The sequence below is a fragment of the Typha angustifolia genome, chromosome 2 (genome assembly GCF_048772165.1).
Source record: "Typha angustifolia cultivar Huaian chromosome 2, ASM4877216v1, whole genome shotgun sequence".
In the NCBI taxonomy this organism is placed as follows: Eukaryota; Viridiplantae; Streptophyta; class Magnoliopsida; order Poales; family Typhaceae; genus Typha; species Typha angustifolia.
In genome coordinates, this window is record NC_133240.1 from 6,665,392 (window position 1) to 6,684,672 (window position 19,281).

A 19,281-nucleotide genomic window follows, 5' to 3' on the forward strand; every position below is an offset into this window, starting at 1 on the left:
TAAAGTTAAGGAAGAAGATAATGAGACGGCTTATAAGAGATGAGGTGGTGTTTGGCTTGATTTGTATGAGCTCCTTAATTAAGAGGTATAAATATTCCTTTATATCTATGGTTAATTTAACTCAGATATACGATGTCAATGCATTTTTGAGGCATTAAAAACAAAATATTGAGTCGAGCGATAAATATCTACGTGATAGAGTATAAATAATAATAAAAGTAAAATATAGTGACCGCATATGTTATATTAATATCTAGTGTTAAGAAGACTTTATTTTAACACTTAAAAGCTTGTAGAGACCTCATGCCACAATCTTTAGTTCATGGTAATATATAGTCCATCCTAAAATCTATAACTTCTTATAGATAACTAACTATATAAGATATACTATCGATAAATATTACTTCTATATATGAAGGGCCTAACTAGTTACGTGTACTATCTTTCCTTCCATGTATTATATTCTTATCTTATTGATAATTATTATCTTCTAATATATTATACTCCTGTCTTCGTTACAGCAATAAACGACATTTTCAAGGTTCAATAGCATATAGAGCATAGGTCACCTTTATGCATGATCTTAGTTTTATTGTGTAACAGTATGCTAACTGAGAACTTAAAACATCTCTTATTTATGTGTATACTCCTCTAAATTTAATATTTAAGCACATATATACGCTTCAAAATGTTTGTTTAATTTTTGTTTGCACAACTACTCTCCCAATTACTTTTTAATACGTATAAGATTAAGGGTCAATAATATAATAGAACAAATTTAAAAATATATATATATCATGAAAGATAAAAATGTCAAATAGTTGACTCAGGACTCTACCACTCTTCTCTGATGATCAAGAGGTAATTATCATGAAGCCATTTCACTAATGTGATGCAAAATATGGAGACCATCACCTCAGACCAAGATTTATATAGTGTTCAAGCTAACATAAACAGAGTAGCAACTAGCAAGCATGCATGCACTAAATATACTTTGGAATGAGTACTAGAAGCTAGTAGTTGAAGATTCATGGCGATACAACAAAAAAAAAATTGCAACACCATCATCTAATGTGAGGTTAGGTTCTCCTAAAACAAGCTCTCAATACTAGTTAAATTTAATGAGAAATTAATAAACAACGCAATGATGCAAAAAGTAAATGTAATATCTTTCTATCATCTTTATCAGACAAAGGCATGAGGCATCGAATCAATGAAGAAACCAACACTTTAGACAACATTTTAGAAAAGAAACATTTCTTCAAAGCAAAATTTGCATAAGAAGAGAAGCTTGCATCAACTTTAAGCAGATGTAAGCTTGAATAGAAGCACTGCCATACTTCATTGTTGCCTTCTTATAACTCATTGTATAAAAAGTTTAGTTGGCATCTTACTGGAGAAATAAAAACAACCACCAAAAATCTTTTATGACCAAATTATCAAGCTTAGTTCATCTAAATAGGACATAAATTAAACTGTGATATCAGATTACAATCTCACAGATTGATTGCCAACTCCTTTGAGGCCTACCATCAGCCTCCTCTTTGCAGTTTTGGTCCTGTAGCTCCACACATCAAATGCCTCACTTAGATCAGGGTAGTTCAACTGCTCGCTACGGTTGATCCAGTCTGCTAATACGTCTGCTTGATCACTAGATGGCAATGCCAGCACCAGAGAAACAATTGCACCCTCGATATTCTGACACAGATCGCCGTCCATCTTATAAGAGAATGTCTCATCCTCTGCATTCTTGGAATCCAGCAAAGGCTTCATCTTCCTTATGTATGGAAGCCATGTCTTAAGGAACTGAATCCTGGATGGTGCTGGAAGTATTACACTGCCATAACCAATAGCCTCCAAAGCCTTTCCAGTCACTTCTATCAGCTTAGCTTTCACTGCCCACAAGCTACATTCATATTTTTCATCTTGGAGTACTTCCAGGACATGGTCAGAGATATGCATCCAGCTGGAAATGAAGCCCTTCATTAAATCAAATTTAGAAAGTATATTGCAGATCCACTCAAGGTCCGACAGGCTTTGCAACACTCTCTGCTCGGATTGCTCAGGTGATTTATCATATTCTGGGACCAGTAAATCTAGAGCCATCTTGAATGTGGTAAACATCTTGTCAAGGCCACTCTGCAGCTCACACTTCACATCTTCATCCACGGCAACCAGAGGAGTTTCGTCATCATCCAGAAGCATGTATTCAATTTGTTCCTGAGCAGAAGTCTTCAGTTCAACTGAGAGTGGAGGGGAGGAAGTGTCAATTGTTGTAACAAAGCGGATGGCAGATAGGAAAACATTCTTTGTGGCATTTGTATTGACAGGCTGTATACGAGATAATATAGGCAAGGCTTCTGGGCCTAGGGATGGAACTAATTTTACAATCTCTCCCTCCTCCTTTTCATCCCAAGGTACAGCCTCTAAATACTGGATGCAGCTACGCATTATGGATTCACATTGAAGGGTAACTGATGCTTGAAGAATACCAAGGGTAGATTTAACAGAATCCCACGAGTCTAAAAGTGAATCTTGTGAGAGATATAGCAGTTTCAAGAGTTTAGCATAATGGTCATACTCGGATCGTGAGCACTGAATTTCAATACAATCATTAGAGAGACTACAACGATTTCTAGAAAACCAATCTGCAAAAAACTTGCTCTCTTTTGTCAGAATGAATGAGTGGCAGTGAAACCACTCTGGTCTCCTATCCTTGTTTCTTAAATGAACAATGACATCACTCGTTATTTGATCACCGAACTTGTATGTCTCAGCTTCCTTGTATTGGTCCATATGCTCGTTGAATTTCTTATGAAATTCATTCTCAACAATGAGGTGCTCTTCTAGATGCTACATGACTGCAGGAAGAGAATGAGTAGCCTTCAGTTTTCAGTTCCCAGTTACAGAAATAAACTCAAACATGGCACAAAATATGCCTGCAGTATATATATATATATATATGTAACAAGCAGTCTTTCCAATATGCTTTACAAAGATTTAAAAGTTGATAATCCATTATAAAATTGGGAATTTTACAAATCACACCATACATTTTATCTATTTTATTATTCACACCCTGTCTTTGAGGTTTTTGTAACTCGACCTATACTTTTTTCTTATAATTCTCATTTAATACCCTCCATTAATTTAAACGGTACCAGTAAAAAAATATTTTATTATAATATATGAAATAATTTATATATGCCTAAATTACCCATGCTTTCATTAGAAGAGGGGGCAGAGAGGGAGAAAATAGTGATGATGGTATTATAGTAATTTGATCGATATCAGTTAGTTAAAATAACGTCATGATGTTAAACGAGAATTATAAAAAAAAAGAAGGGGTCAGATTATAAAATTATCAAAAACAGGTGTGAATCACATGATAAGTAAAATGTAGGGTATGATTTATAAACTACCCTATAAAATTTTATGTAAATTCCTGAAAATGTCTCTCCTAGCTTATCCAATCATTGGCAGAATATTCAGGTGACTAGGCAAAAATTAATATAGTATGTACAGGATAACTAATATTTCCAACAAACTCTAAAGAGAACCTAAGTTGATATTCTACAATAAAAGTTAATGAATAATATTATATTTCTCTATTAAAATGAATTTAGGTGCACTACTGGGAAATTGTTCTTCCTATTTATTCTATAACACCCAAAAATAAAAAAAAACAATTAGCGCACACGCCATGCGTGTGCACTCCAACCGCAGTGCACGCGCCAAGCACGTGCGTCGACTTCTTCCACTCTTCCCCCACATCTCGCGATTAGTTGCAAGAGGTGGGTGAGATAGGCATCGGAGTGGAGTTTGGACTCCACTCCACTCCACCCCCCTCCCCCCTTGTCTTTATAAAAATCTAACCCCTCGACCTTTTTCTTTTTCCCAACCACTCTCTTCTCCCTTATTCCTCTCTCTCTCTCTTCTCTGTTTTGTGTTGCTGAAGAGCTCGACGAGGGCCGCAAATCACCAACGGACCAAACCAACCAACCCCGCAGCCAGATCCATAGACCCATTACTGTACGAGGAGGATCTCGAGATTTTAGAGGAGCCCGATTGTTGAGGAAAGTTTAACAAATTTCAGAGATATTTCAAGTGAGTTAGATCTTATATTAGTCTATGAATAATGTAATTATTGTGATGATAATTAATTTATTATATTATTAATTACTTTTACATTCATTATTTACTACTTATCGCTTTTTTTATGATAGATTCCATGCTTAGTTATGACATATATTATCTTGATGGTTATGATGTAATAAGGTAATAGAAAACATAGTACAATATGCATGCATCATTATTAGTCTAGTCCTAATTAAGTAGTGCCCTTCTTACCCGTTCAACCCGGAGTTAACGGTAGAGTGTATTATATAGTATCATCATATTAACGATCTACACCTAAGATCGTTAGCTGCTGAAGCATTTAGGTGATTATGCTACCTTGTTTAGAAACTAATCTAAGATTATAATAGAAAAATGTTTAAGTGGTTGGGTTATAGCTCTAGCGATATTGATGATGCAGGGTCAGAGAGTCCATTGAGCTGTGAGCACTTTTTCGCTACATAAGATAATTTTGTTATGTGCGATAATTCGGCAACAAGTAATGATTCTGCTCTATGCGATGATTTACTAGAGTGATAATAATATTGATGATGATGGGCCTAGGACTAGGTCTCTTAGTCTGATGGCCACAGACAATCGGTTATATACAGCACCATTAGACATATATGGGCGATATTACCACTAAATGACTAATCCTCGTTATTATATTTACTATGTGAATTATGACACATTGAGTTATGATAATATTATGCACTTATGTGTTTTATGAGTAAATGAAAGTTTGTTGCAAATTACATTGTACATATTTACTTTGATATGTTGATAATTATGGACATGTTTTTCTATTTATCATGCAATACATTGTTCATAGACTATTATTGGATTATATTTGATGGGCTATGTGCTCACTGCTTTTTTTGTGGAAACATTTTAGAGTTAAATATGAAGGATGCAAATTTCAAGAAGTAGCGGATTTATTTTCTTATTAGTGTTGCTTATTATTTTTTTCCTGGTTAGACTTAGCACCTGCGAGAGTTTTTATGTTTTAAGTTTGTATATGAATATATATTCCTCGAGGCTTGTTAAGGCATGTGATACTTGTAATTATGAATTATTTGCTTAGATTGTTATAATATTTTAGACCTATCTTAGATATTTTGTGAAAATATTACATTGACAGATCATGTGCGAGTCATGTAAATTTTTTCCACGTAAAGAACATATGATTTTTAGAGGTGGGTGTTTCATATTCAATAATCAAAAGGATATATCGATTTAAGAGGTAGGGACTGATTACATACCAAAACACTTTGTGAGCCAAATGCAATCAGGATAACCCACATCTTCAACATCAAATGTCCAAGGTAAAAAAGAATTACAGTCTACATATGCACAAAAATCTTCATATTAAATGAAATTATTCTTAAAAGAACGGGAGAAATTAACAAAGCAATAGATAGCTTAATACTGTTAGTTATATCTTTATGCCCAAATTCCTTTTCTAGTTAAGACAAAATAAAACTAACGTAGGACAATGTAGAGGTCCTATAATTTGATGGTGAATTCTCTAATAGATATAAATAAAGAGGTACAAAAAAAGGTAAAAGATGAAGAGAACAAGAGAGAAAGAGTGATAATTTAGAGAGAAAGATAATAGATAAGGAATATGAGGGAGAGAGAGAGAAAGAGATAGCACCTACCGAAAAGAAACTTCTTTTCGTAATTTCATCATTTGTTTGTCGCATGTAGCCTTTTATAGGAAACCCTAATCTAAAATAAACTATAATCTAATAGGACTCTTTAGGTTACTTAAACAAACCCTAATGTACACTATTTAGGACTCCTTCAAAATAATAATAAAATATTCATCGGGACTATTCCCTGCTACAATACTGACAAATTACAGTACCATGAATAGTATGATGCTAGATTAGTTTCAGAAAAATAAATAAGTCTAATAACCCTTAGTATAAAACTATATAAAATCTACTAGATTTTTGTCTTCCATCATCTCTATCTTATAGTAGATAAACTACAAGCAATATCAGAGCACTGTTTTGATCATAGTTCTCAGTTTCGGCCGATCCCGAGTGGGATCGGCCGAAACGGATCGGGATCGGCCAGGCCCGATCCCAGCCGAAACGGGTGGGAACGGGTCGGATCCGACCCGGGGGACATCAATAATTGATGTCCCCATCCCCACCTGCCTCTCTCCCTTTTCTCTCTCTCTCTTTCTCTCTTTTCCTCTCTTAGTCTCTTTCTCTCTTTTCTTTATTTCTTTCTTTCTCTCTTTCTCACCGATTTCTTACTCTCTTTCTCCCCGGCGACTGAGTAGATCTCCGTCTCTCCGGTGACCTCGACCTCCGGCGACGTTCTACGACGACCTCGATCTCCGGCGACCTTCGGTAGGTTTTTTTTTCAGTTTTTTAATTTTTTCTCCCCTGCTGCTGCTCACTGCTGCTGCAGCAAGGTGCTGCAGCAGCTGCTCTGCTGCAGCAGCAGGTTCTCTACAGCTGCAGTTTGCAGCAGCAGCAAGCTGCAGGTGCTGCTTATGGCTTTATGCAATTATGCCTTATTTTAAATTATTTTATATTTTATTTTGATTTTTGTTTATATTTTTTAGTTGCAGTCTTGCAGAGCTAAAATATCAATGGCTCCAAAAGAGAAGTCATATGATACCGATATTGGGTGGCAACATTGTAGCATTATTGGGCAAGATAAAAGGCGCGTTAAATGCAACTGGTGTGGAAAGGAAATGAGTGGTGGTGTCAGTCGTTTGAAATAACATTTAGCTGGAAGACAAGGAAATGTAGCAGCTTGCACTCAAGTGTCTTTGGAAGTTAGAAAACAGATGTTGGCTCATTTAATTGGCAAAAAGAAGGATAAACAATCTGCACAACAAAAAGAGTCAATGATTCGTGAAGAATTGATGCATAATCCTGTACAGATTGATAATGATAGCAATGAGCAAAGTGAGGAGGATGAGGAGGAGAGACAAATGAGGAGGGCAATAAAAGAGAGCAGAAATATGCATAGAGAAGAGGAAGAGATGAGAAGAAGCACTGGTAGTAACTTTCAGAGATCTAGATCAGTTAATATACGAGGAGAGAGAGAATATGGGGGCAGCAGTTCTACCCATAGAACTCCTGGTGTTACAGCAGAGTCTGAAAATATTGGACCAATGGATACATATCTTCAGAAAAAAAGGGGTCGTACACAGACTTTAATCAAGACAGCTCTCAAAGGAATTAAAAATGCAAAGAAACACATTAGTAGAGCTATCTCTAAATTTTTCTTCTACAATCATATTCCTTTCAATGTAGCTGATAGCCCTTACTATCACACTATGGTGGATGCTATACAATCAGTAGGGCCTGGTGTTCCCCCTCCTAGTTCAAATGATATTGCTACTAAATACCTTGACTCAGAGGTAGATGAACTTCATACTTATATTGAGACATTTAAACGGTATTGGGATGAATTTGGTTGTACACTGATATGTGATGGGTGGAGTACACAAAACAGAAGAAATATAATTAATTTCTTAGTGTACTCTGGCATGGGGACAATATTTTTGAAGTCTGTGGATGCTACTGCTCATTTTAAAAGTGCAGATTATATTTGTCAGTTGATGGATGAGGTAGTACAAGAAATTGGTGAAAAAAGAGTAGTCCAAGTGGTTACTGATAATGGGACAAATTATAAAGCTGCTGGAAATTTACTGATGATTAAAAGACCTCATTTATATTGGACGCCATGTGCTGCACATTGTATTGATCTGATGTTAGAGGATATTGCAAAAGAGCCTGAAATTGACATGGTCATATGTGAAGTTCAGAGGTTAACAAATTTTATATATAACCATGGTTGGGTTCTTAATTTACTCAGGCAGATGACTGGTGGTAGGGAGATCATCAGACCCGGCGTCACTAGATTTGCCACTCACTTTTTAGCCTTGGAGAGCATCATGCGCTACAAGGATGATATTATACGGATGTTTACATCACATGAGTGGTCTATGAAAATTAAGAATATGAAACCTAAAGATAAATCTTTAGGTGAAACTTTAAAAAATATGGCTCTTGTAAATACATTTTAGGATAATATTACAATTGCCACCGCAGTATTTGAGTCTCTTGTCAAAGTATTAAGACTTGTAGACAGTGATGACAAGTCTGAGATGGGTTTCTTATATGAGGCAATGGACATAGCTAAAGAATCAATAAAAAAAAATGTGGGCCAAAGTTATAAGAAGTGGTGGAAGATGATTGATTCTAGATGGAACAAACAACTACATAGAGATATACACGCTGGTGGTAAGCATGCTTTTAAGTTTTAAGTTTTAATTTACTTTTATTTATGAATATTTAAAAATTTGAATGCTTACAATTTTTAAATTTTTACAGGGTATTTTCTTAATCCAAGATTTCAATTCTCTAAATATGTCAATAATGATAATGAAGTCTTGTTGGGGGTTAGAAAGGTAATCAGCAAGCTTGAGCCCGATATTCATAAACAAATCCTGTGCGATAAAGAAGTAAGTTATGATTCAATTAAATAATTTTATTATTATTTGTTTCAAGTTTTAACTTTTAATAATCAATATAATCAATAAGCTAATAATATATTTCTGATTTCAGATGGAGAGATATAGATTGAGAGCTGGGCAATTCAGTACTGCTAAAGTTGCTGCAGCTATATCTCATAACACTCCAGCTGAATGGTGGTCTATTTATGAATGGGAGGAGGCACCAAATTTGACGCCAATAGCAAAGAAGATTTAAAGTCAAACTGTGTCTTCATCACAGTGTGAAAGAAATTGGACTACTTTTTCCTTAATCCACACAAAAACACGCAACCGATTGACAATGGAAAGATTGGAGAAATTAGTTTTTTGTCATTATAATATGAGATTGAGGGAGAGAAATTTAAGAAGAAAGGCAGAAAATGAACAACTGATTGATTTAAATCATGTTTTTGATGAAGAAGACCCCTTGACTCCATGGATAAGAGAAATGGAGGACAAGTTATTAGATGACAGAGATAACCCATGGTTAGATAAAATATTGGGAGAGACCACGACGAGGGCAGAGGCTGGTACGAGTCATAGTCCTGATGATACATATGGTGGTGAGATCGTTCCATCTAAATTTGTTGAGGAAAGTCAAGGAGGCATAAGGAGTGAAGACAGAGAAACTGAGGATATATATACATATCAGCGACGTCGTCATGAGATGCATTTTGGTTCCTATGATTATGGTACATCGAGTATTTATTGTTTGGAGCCATCACAAGATCCATATGCTAGTTATTATCCTCAGTATACTCAGTATTCTCAGACACAAGATCCAAATGCTGGTTATTATCTTCCTCAAACGCAAGTCACACAACAAGATCCAAATGCTGGTTATTATCCTCCTCAAACGTAAGTCACACAACAAGATCCATACAATATGACTAGTATGATGGAATCACTTTTTGGAGCATCAGTACCCAGACATCAATATTTACAAACTTATGGTGATTATGATGATGAAGACTATAGAAATTTACGAGAACCAGCTCGGTATTCAACAAAGTTTTAAATTTTGAGTAAGTTAATACATTATTTTAAGTTTTTAGACTTCATATGTGAGTAATTTTTGTTTTCTTATTTTTTGTCATTTTTCTAAATTTTTCTGCATTTTTAAATAATATTTAGAATTTTATATAATTAAAAAATAGTCCGATCCGATACGAACGGCCGATACGGCCGATACGTATCGTTTTTCTGGACGGCCGATACCGATCCCGATCCCGATACTGGGAACCTTGGTTTTGATGTTATGATGGATCTCCAGAATGAAGAATCAATAATCTAAGATATAAATGGCGTACCAACCAACTTTAAAAAGTTGGTACTTGGTTCGATACCTCTCCTCTAATGAAGAAGATCGTAGGATCGGCTCTAACCAATGTGGGTAAAAGGTCAGCAGCGAATATGGAAAGCATAACTGCTCCTGTATTGCAAGCATAATTTGCAACCAAACAGTGAGAAGGTAACTAGTATACTAGAAGAGTCATTTGCATAATAAACAAATTACAATACAAAGATATTCTTAATGCCTGTTTATAATGTAGGTAAGAAGTCCAACAGTATGTAACTTATATATATATATATATATTACTTTTGTTCTTACTTTCTGGTTTCTTCAGAGTCTACCTCCTTTTGGTTTGTTATGGTTTTGCTAGATATAATGCCAAGGAATCAAGAAGATCAGTCAGTAAGAGTTGCATGAATTAGAAAGAGGAACTGATACATGTAGCTCAGTAAAGAAAAATATAGTATTGTTTGTTTGTTCACATAAAAGATAAAACATCCCAAAGAAAGACAATTATCCATGTCAGCTTCAACTTAAGCAAAGTAATTCTTTTACAGAGATGGTTCCAATAACTACAAACCAAAATAAATCTAAGAAGTTCTATTCATAATTTCTCTTTCCAAATTGTGTTTTGTTTGTTTCAAGTTGTCTGAGGTAATTAAAAGAAAACTTGAGTCATTCAGCAATATAAATATAACATAAACTTGAGAGATTAGCGAAAGAAATGTAAAGATGAGTCAACAGCATCACTATCAAGGGTATCCTATAGTGAACTATGAAGTCAAACTGTATGACGATACCTTAGAAGGTAACCAGGACAATGTCTTTCACATCCTATCAAGAATGGCATCCAGCATCTATTATGGCTGAGCACTAGTTGATTCATGGTTATCCAGTTATCCTAACAGTATGTCACATGCATTACCTGTGAGTGTGCTCCACCAGTAGTAGTATTTAATCACAGCTATACAGAAAAGAACATCAAACAGGAAGTCATCAAAAAAGGGATAAATGGTGACATAGGCAAAAACACTGGAGTGGCATATTACTGAAAATAAGCCAAAATACTAGAATTTGATAGATGAGGATTTTGACATAAGGAGAGACAAAAATGTGACAAATATATCCAAAGCTATGTATTGCATGCTACAAACAGGTACTAAATGAAAGCTACATATCTCTATACATAATAAATTAATTTCTTTTGGAACCAAGTAATCCTAAAATGTTGATAAGAGGCCACACCTGATAAAGAGATTCTTTCTGCTTGAAGAGCTAATAATAGTAGAGAATCATAAGTAGGTTGAATAACCTTAGTCTGAAGAAGGCTCTTATGATACATATCCACAGAATATAGTCTTGGATGGTAGGATAATACGACAGAAAAAATTTACTATATACTTAGCCATGATATTAAACTATCTTGCCTCATTCAATGTACCAAATATTACTTAAATATAATCTTCCTCACCTAAATCTACATATCCCAGTCGTCAGAAGAAAAAGCCCAAGCAAAAGGAACGTGTTATCACATAATACTTGATATCGCGTGTAAGCCAATCACGCAACATTCCGACATAAAATTAACACTTAATGCTATCTTAAATTCTTAATGTTCCACACATAGACTGCACAAATCTAAAATACCAGCATGATAGACTGAACAAATTTAAAATACCAGCACGCTTTCAGGTAATGGTATCAAGAACAACTTCACTGAAAAAAAAAACTACTCTAGAATCTAACTCCTTATCTCTACTATATGAATTCCAAAGGACGAAACCATGCAACATCCAGAAAACTCTCCAACCATCCAGTCCTAATCTGATCTTGACCACACAAGCTCAAAGCTGCTAACTCACCTTCATAAAACACCATTGCCCCCCACAAACACTACAATAAAACAGCACAAACACTACAACAAAATCACAACTTTTCAGCAACCCACAATTCTCTTCCACTTCCAAAACCATCCTTTCTAAGAATCGGACCAACCTAGTTAACAAAGACGAGACCTTTTACTAACCAGATTAAGGAAACACCAACAGAAGCCAAAAAAGATTCATACCTCAGTGAGATGGGTTCGCCACTCCTGCAATTATCGTCGTGCCCAGAGAAGAGATACGAACCAAAAGAGGCAGCTTTGTCCTCCTCCCCCTCCTGCCTCCGCTCTACCTTCACTGACACAGCCAACAAAACCTGAAGCGAAACAAAATGGGAAAAAGTAAACAGAGACGGAGTGGATTTAAAACCTCGAGTCAGAGCTCCCTCACATACGATTGGTTGCTTTCCGGAGATGCACTCCACCTGTTCGACGGAAGTTCCACTCACCCTACAACGTCAACCATCCAATGGCCCCGCTCAGAAGAAATTAAAAATGACGCCTTGTACTTTATATAGATGTGGACACATGCGTGTGTGTGTAAGAAAAATTATAGTGTTAGTACTTCATGTGATTTGATTAGATTAGCATCTCAAAGATAAATTATCCTGCAACTTGTTCTCCAAGTAGTAAATTTCTTATGCCCATGTTGGTGAAAGTTGCCACTAATGTGGTCTTGTTTCGCTAAAAGAGAGTATCACTATTCTCACACTATGCACTTGGGCATCATGGTTGTTGTCACTTTAGGGGGGTTATATCCCATGGAAGGATCTTTGGGAGGTCTCCGGAACACGCAAAATATTAATTCTATTCATACACGTGTCGACCGTTGGCATTAGGTAGATTATATTATTTAATTTTTACTAAGAATAACTTGTACCTGGGACGCTCTGCGCAAATACTTTTATTAACACCTGCATTCGACCGGATAATTGAACCTTGAGCTCATTGTAAGGAGTGAAGTACTTTTATTATTTTTGGTTTAGAATGTTTAGAGTTTGATGGTTTTTGAGTCTTGGTAGTCCCCCCCATTGCTATAGAAATTAAACTTTTCTATTTCTTCTTCGTATATTTTGTGATTATTATTTGTTATTATAATACTAAACCTTGAGGCTCTATATTTAATGCCTGAAAAAATAATTTAAAAAGATAAAAGAAGTTGTGAAAGCAACCCTTTATTTATTTGATTTCTATACAAAGAAAAAGAAAAAAGTTTCTTCCTTGGGATGCTCTTTTTAAAACTTGTATAACGGCTATATCCGAATAATATATTTGACCCTCAAGATTATTTTAATAATTTTAATATTTTGATGATTTCTCAAAGTTTTTTTTTTTTATCATTTATAAGCCCGAAGGTCTATATATGGGTTAATCAAAGGGCCAACTCTCTTTAGATACAGAGTCACTTTAGGCTCCACCGAGCTTTTAGCTGTCTAGTCTAGATTTCATGCCATATGTGTCGTCGAACAATTATTTCGAATCAAACGCTGTCGAGATCTGCTCCAAACCGTTGAGTTGCTAAACTAACCGTACTACCAAATCATCAACCGAATTGGGCCAAACCACCGAACAATTTTCTCTATAGTATTGTTTAGGGTTGGAGTTGAACTCATGACCACCTTGGTCATGAACAAAGTACTTACCAACTCTACTAGAATTGGTTGGTATTTCTCAAAGTTTTCATAGAAAGACTTGAGAAGTATCAAAACTTCCCATTTCTTCATCAATTTCTTTATCTAATTTCCTTGAATTTGGAAGTTGGTCTTCATCTTCTCTTCATTTTTTCTTTTATGAATGCTAACTTAAGAATTTGTTGAGGCACCAATTAAACTTAGGCCATGGAAATTTGGGGCAATTGAGGAAGAGGCAAGGAAGCATTCTCAAAGCATTTGGAACACCATTCAAGAACTTTGGCAGTAGGATATGCTAAAATTGGTTCCCAATTCAGCAAGTTGGCCACTAGGAATTGCTAACATAGAGTTTTCACTGCGTATAAAATTCTGGGCCAGTTGACAATCATCCTTTTAAGGGTCATAATCATAGTTGGGCTCTCATATTAAGATGCCACTTGTTGTCGTGTGGTTGCTTCTCCATTCTGAATCTAGATATGAATTCCAAAACTAGAAATTGCTGCTCTCAGATAACAGAATCTACCTCTAAATTTAGCTTTTTTGTTTTCTGTTTTTAAAAAATATTAGCTTACTAATTTTATAGATCCAATGGAAGTAAAGAAAATCGAAGCCTATTCTACTTTAATGAGTAGGTAATGTGGCACTTATTTTGGTTAGATTGACTGTTCCTCGGCGCAGCAGCCTGAGTAAGAGGAACTGGATCAGATACTAATCAGACGGCGGTAAAATCATATCGGTATTCATATTTTTCTTCGGATATTGATAGCGAATTTAATTTTCATGTCTGCCGGGTACAATCACAGATAAGTATTGGATATTGGATATACTTGTGATATAATTACTAAAATCTACCGACAATTAGTAAATATATATAAAAATTAGATTAGAGATTCATATAAAAATTATTTTATATCACTATTTTTTTTATGATATTCTAAATTAATTAATATGTGGATATTGCTTCGAACTTTATTCGTTAACTCAAATTCATATCTGCATAGACTACTCGAATGTGGATACGAATTTGAATATTAAAACGGATAGAAAAATCTCAACCTATATCTAACAAAATTGAGATATGGATAAGTCTGAAATCTCAACCTAAATCCAACCGATTTTCACCCCTAAGCTTGGCTGTTCAAGTCTTAAAAACAATCTCCTCGACAATGAGAATACTGCATACATCCTGTTGCTAGTTATAATTTACATACACTGCCCAGCAGAAAGCCAAAAATGTTCAAGATGAACGACAAAAATAAATGTTCATTCTGCAGTACTAAATGCAATCTGGAAATCGTATTAGTTTGATTTCAAGGTGTAAGAGCATCATGAACAACATGGCAGTAAAGACAGCCAGGTAGAGATATGCATCAAAAGATGTGAAGAATCAAACACGATTATTCATTACTTCCATCTATTTACTCAACAACTAATCCAGTGACCTGTTTTCTCTTTGCTTTCTCTTTCTGTAAGTGGAACAGAAATTTGTAGGATAGGGTAACAAGAATGGTTCAAATCAACATGAAATCTCTGTGAATACTTCAGTACATAATTAGGCTCCTGTTAAAGAAGATAGAATTTCAGAAGATTGAGAAATGATCACCTTGGTCACCAGGACACCTTCAGCATCAATTCCCATTCATGACTGAAATTAAGGAAGTTCATCTATTACATTCATAAGCTAGTAAAATATTCCATACATTATATTACCTCCCAGTAGCCACTTGTCCGTAGAAAGCTACTACACGAAATGCAGTTGCCATTGCACTCCCATTCTGTTCAGTTATATAGTACAGACATTCATATCTGTGGTAAAGCTAGAGTTACCAGAAAAAGATGCTAGGCAAGTAAAAGGACATGTTACTAAGTTTCTGCATGACATCATTTAGTTCCAATCACCAGCGTATGGATGTTTCTGTTAAGTGACTCGGTAGTTCTTCCTGCAGGTGGTAGACATTTTTGACTTCCAACCAAAAGACATTTCTGCACATTGCTTGAGTTTCACCAAAGATCTAAGTTTGGCAGTTTATGCAGATCATTTGGTGAATTTACCTTGTTCCAGCTAGCTTACATCAGTTCCCTCAGGCTTCAACCTGGAGAAAGCTCAAGATATTGTCTGAAACTCATATAATGGAAGAACTGAAACCATGATTTCTGAGATGCTCTTGAGAGGGGACTCAACTATTCAAAGCTTCTCTCTATGAAAGAAGAGTGAACAAACCATATACCAATATGTCAGCTTCTTAGGGTGAGATTTAGCCTTGGAAGGTAAAAGTGTAAGCAAGAAATTTGTGTATTCATACTGTGAGCTTATAGATAACTTAAAAGCTAACTTGTTAAATTTGATGATACAAAACTAGCATTTAAATCAAGCCATATCATTATTAACATATAAATACTTTCTTATTTTGGACACCTTCTTGCACTCTTGAAGTCTACTTACATAAGAGGTCTGATAAACCACCTTAGGTATCAGAATGCAGTAATATTACGCATCATAGATTGTCACAACTCTCTCTAACAATAGTTGCCCATGATGCATAAGATCATTGCTATAATCTTTGTCAGAAAAAGATCATTATTCCTCAACTCCTTCTAATGGGCAATGATTAAAGATTCCATCTCAGAAATGCTGCCCATTTTTATTCACCACTATGTTTCCAGATAAGGTCACTTCTACCTGAGATGAAACACTCTGTTCTGGGCTCAGTTTTTTTCCTTCTCATCTAATCATGAAAAATCATTTTCCTATGACACTGTCATCCTAACAATCATACATTAAACATAAAGGAGCAAGATCATTTATTTCTTGGGCACTTGTAAATGACTTCTACATTCATGTAATACCATAATACCATCAGTGTGAGTTATACCTTATCACCTCTGTAACCATAAAGTGTCAATCAGACCTGCTAATTCACCCTATTTTATGAGCAAAATACATGCTCCCTGACATAAGGGCATAATGGAGACTGTTTCAACAGGTTTATGCCCTCATTCTCTGTCAAATAAGCATAAGTGTGAGTCCCTCATGGTGAAAGATAGTCATAAAATTGTAGTACACGGATGTGCAAAGTAACATCAAATAAATTTTGAGTCCTATTAGGAAACTTTGGGAGTACATGATCAAGCACAAGTAACCAAATGAATGGGTGCAGTACATTTAAAACCAGTTAGTATGTATTAGATAGTCCATTTCTACAGTTTATTCAGAGAGGTTTCATGACAAAAAAATCAAAGTTACAGAAGAAACCAACAGTCTTAGCCTAGGATATTTGATCCCTTCATGGAAGCTATAAAATGATTTTAGATTAACAATAAAGAAAATAAACCAAAACTAGCACTTATAGATAATTTGGCTACCAATAACTCAAAAGTCAGCTTGTCAAAAAAGTAGATTTTCTATTCTAGCATATATTTAAAAAAGAAGTTGGTGCAGCTCAAAAGTACTTAGACAGTCAACAGAGACAATTCACACATTAGTCATAAGTCATAACCATCAAATAATTGCAGGAGGTCTCAAATTCAAGAGAACTTCCCTAAAATCATGATGGAAAAACTTTGGAGAAGGAAGAAAGATATAAATTAAATAAATAAATAGAATGTCTAATGAAAGAGATTTGCAACGATAAACTGAGTAATCTGTATGTATCCTTTTGGTTTCATAGTTTATGTTTATTCCCATGAAACTGTGAGTAGTATACTACATACCATCACCAGAAAGGCAGTTTAGGACTAGATAAAGGATGACAAACCTTATTTCTGATAAAGCGTGACACATTCACTATGATCATTAGACAGCAGAACAAAATCAACAGTTACCAGCGATCCACTACATGAACTTAATTATCGCATCAAAGCAAGGATGCAAAACAAGTAGAGACTGAACTTTAGTTAAACAGTTACTTATGAGCACAAAGGGGAACATAAAACACAGAAGACTGCATTATATGTACACTTCGTGTGCATCACAAGCATTACCAATACTACAGTTCATGAGAACTACCAATTCTCCTTGACAATCTTTGACTTCTCAAAAATGTACTTCCCTTCCTTGTACTTCTGTGACTGCTCATAAGCTCTTTCATACTTCCAACCCAATACTTCACGGCAATCGCCGCAATAAATATCGGCAACCGTATGCAGTCCTGTCATGAGCTGCCTGTCCTCCTTTTGCCCCATGATAATGTTCATTGCATGCGAAAACAAGAAGGCACGCCCATTTCTTCCCTAATCCGATTCGTATGGCAATGCAATAAAGACAGAACCATTCACCAAGTAAGAGCACAACAATTAAATGCAACCAAACTACACTTCAATTATAATGACTATTTGCATTCATTAATTAAGCTACGTCGCGCAAATTAATATGCAAGTTGAATAATATTTGTATTCTTCGAATTTCATACGCAGCAATCCGTAATTCCATAACAAAAATGGTGATCAAATGATAGAAAGAAAAAGAAAATTCCCAACTTTGCGAGAGTTCTGTTAAAAATTAACCTGAAAAGACTTAGAGATGATATCATCGTGAAGAGAGACATGGTTGCGGCAGTTGCAGCAGCTATAAACTCTAGGGCCGACTAATTCCGCCATGGACAAACTCTCAGCTCTCTACAACTAGAAAGAAAAGAAAATTACAAGGTTCGAGTCAGAATCTCACAAAGATATCAACAAGGTAACATTACTACGATCAAGTAATCAAAAGGGTAAAAACCCATAAACCCCATAGGAAGAACTCACTCCAAGATCAAAGCAAAAGAAAAGATTTGAACTATTTCTACTCTCTCTCTCTCTCTCTCTCTCTGATTGACAATTTGATTCAGATTAGGGGAAGAGGCTACTGGAAAGTGGAAAGCAAACAGCCAAATAGCAATCGGATAAGAAGGATTGCAAGATTTGGTAACGGAAGCAACAAATTAGTGAGAAGGACGATCGGGGTGAAACCGTTAAAGTTCCAAAAAGCACCGAGATGAGGTGATCTTGATAAAAAGCCATTTATTAGATAATTTGCACCAAAAATAATTATTTCCAAATGCTAACTCTCATTTGTTGCATAAACTCTTCGAGTAAAATACCACTTTTCTCTCATAACTAAAAATTAAAAAAATAATTTTTTTTTTCTCAAAACACCTTATTCTTTTTAGAATATTATCTTCATCGTTAGTTTTGGACGAAAAAATTAACGGTCACATATAAAGTTCATGGATACTGGAATTAGGACCTCGCAAAAAATTAGGTATCTTGATGAGCACCTTTTAGCTAAGGTTAGTGATACGGAATCTTGTTATCTCTGTATAAAAGTATAATACGAGGCATAAAGCTGTGCATTTATAAGGACACTGTAAAGAACTCAATCTAAAGTATTTTAATGACTCCCAGAAGGAGAATGAATTTTGAGGTCTTCTTTGTGGAATGGGACTGATTCCTTTGCTTAAAAGGCCTGGAGAATCAAATTATTGATGGTAGACAAGTGGAGTATGATTCTAAGGTCTTGATCAATACTTTAGGCCCTCTCAACCTGTTTGTTTCTTTGAGCATCTCTCTCTCTATATATATATTATATACGCTAGGGTAAATTGTAGATTACTATCGAATTTTAGCTCAATTCTTTGTACTTTAAACTTAAGGACTAACTTGATATAATAGTTAGATTTTCTTTATCTAAAAATAATACCGTTTTATTGGCTCTGAATTTTTTTTGCTATAAATAAATTACAAAATAATTAAACTATTCATATCGTCTTCAAATCAGACTATATTTTCATAGCCGTTATTTATGTGTTTCTGAGACTAGGTTTGTTCCTTAGGGTGAGTTGAATGAAATGGG

General features: G+C 35.1%; 2 protein-coding genes across 12 annotated transcripts; both read right to left on the reverse strand.

Annotated features, from left to right (window-relative positions):
• Window positions 1-1,197: 1,197 nt before the first annotated feature.
• Window positions 1,198-12,282, reverse strand: LOC140776963 (BTB/POZ domain-containing protein At3g05675-like). Of its 10 annotated transcripts, none has more exons than XM_073120884.1 (5): window positions 12,216-12,282; window positions 12,007-12,137; window positions 10,739-10,902; window positions 5,379-5,459; window positions 1,198-2,861 (listed from the first exon to the last, which is right to left on the reverse strand). In XM_073120884.1, the coding sequence occupies exon 5, from the start codon at window positions 2,794-2,796 to the stop codon at window positions 1,489-1,491; it is 1,308 nt and encodes a 435-aa protein (XP_072976985.1). In that variant the 5' UTR covers window positions 2,797-2,861; window positions 5,379-5,459; window positions 10,739-10,902; window positions 12,007-12,137; window positions 12,216-12,282; the 3' UTR covers window positions 1,198-1,488. The 10 variants fall into 10 exon arrangements, with proteins under 10 accessions (XP_072976985.1, XP_072976983.1, XP_072976992.1 ...); XM_073120882.1 differs by lacking the exon at window positions 5,379-5,459 and adding an exon at window positions 10,257-10,304; XM_073120891.1 differs by lacking the exons at window positions 5,379-5,459; window positions 10,739-10,902 and adding an exon at window positions 10,257-10,304.
• A 4,823-nt stretch (window positions 12,283-17,105) lies between these two features.
• On the reverse strand, window positions 17,106-18,437 carry LOC140777450 (protein yippee-like At4g27745). Of its 2 annotated transcripts, XM_073121586.1 has the most exons (3): window positions 18,195-18,437; window positions 17,955-18,071; window positions 17,106-17,681 (listed from the first exon to the last, which is right to left on the reverse strand). In XM_073121586.1, exons 2-3 carry the CDS (start codon window positions 18,045-18,047, stop codon window positions 17,454-17,456), a joined length of 321 nt encoding a protein of 106 aa, XP_072977687.1. In that variant the 5' UTR covers window positions 18,048-18,071; window positions 18,195-18,437; the 3' UTR covers window positions 17,106-17,453. The 2 variants fall into 2 exon arrangements, with proteins under 2 accessions (XP_072977687.1, XP_072977677.1); XM_073121576.1 differs by having other exon boundaries at window positions 17,955-18,437.
• Window positions 18,438-19,281: the final 844 nt, after the last annotated feature.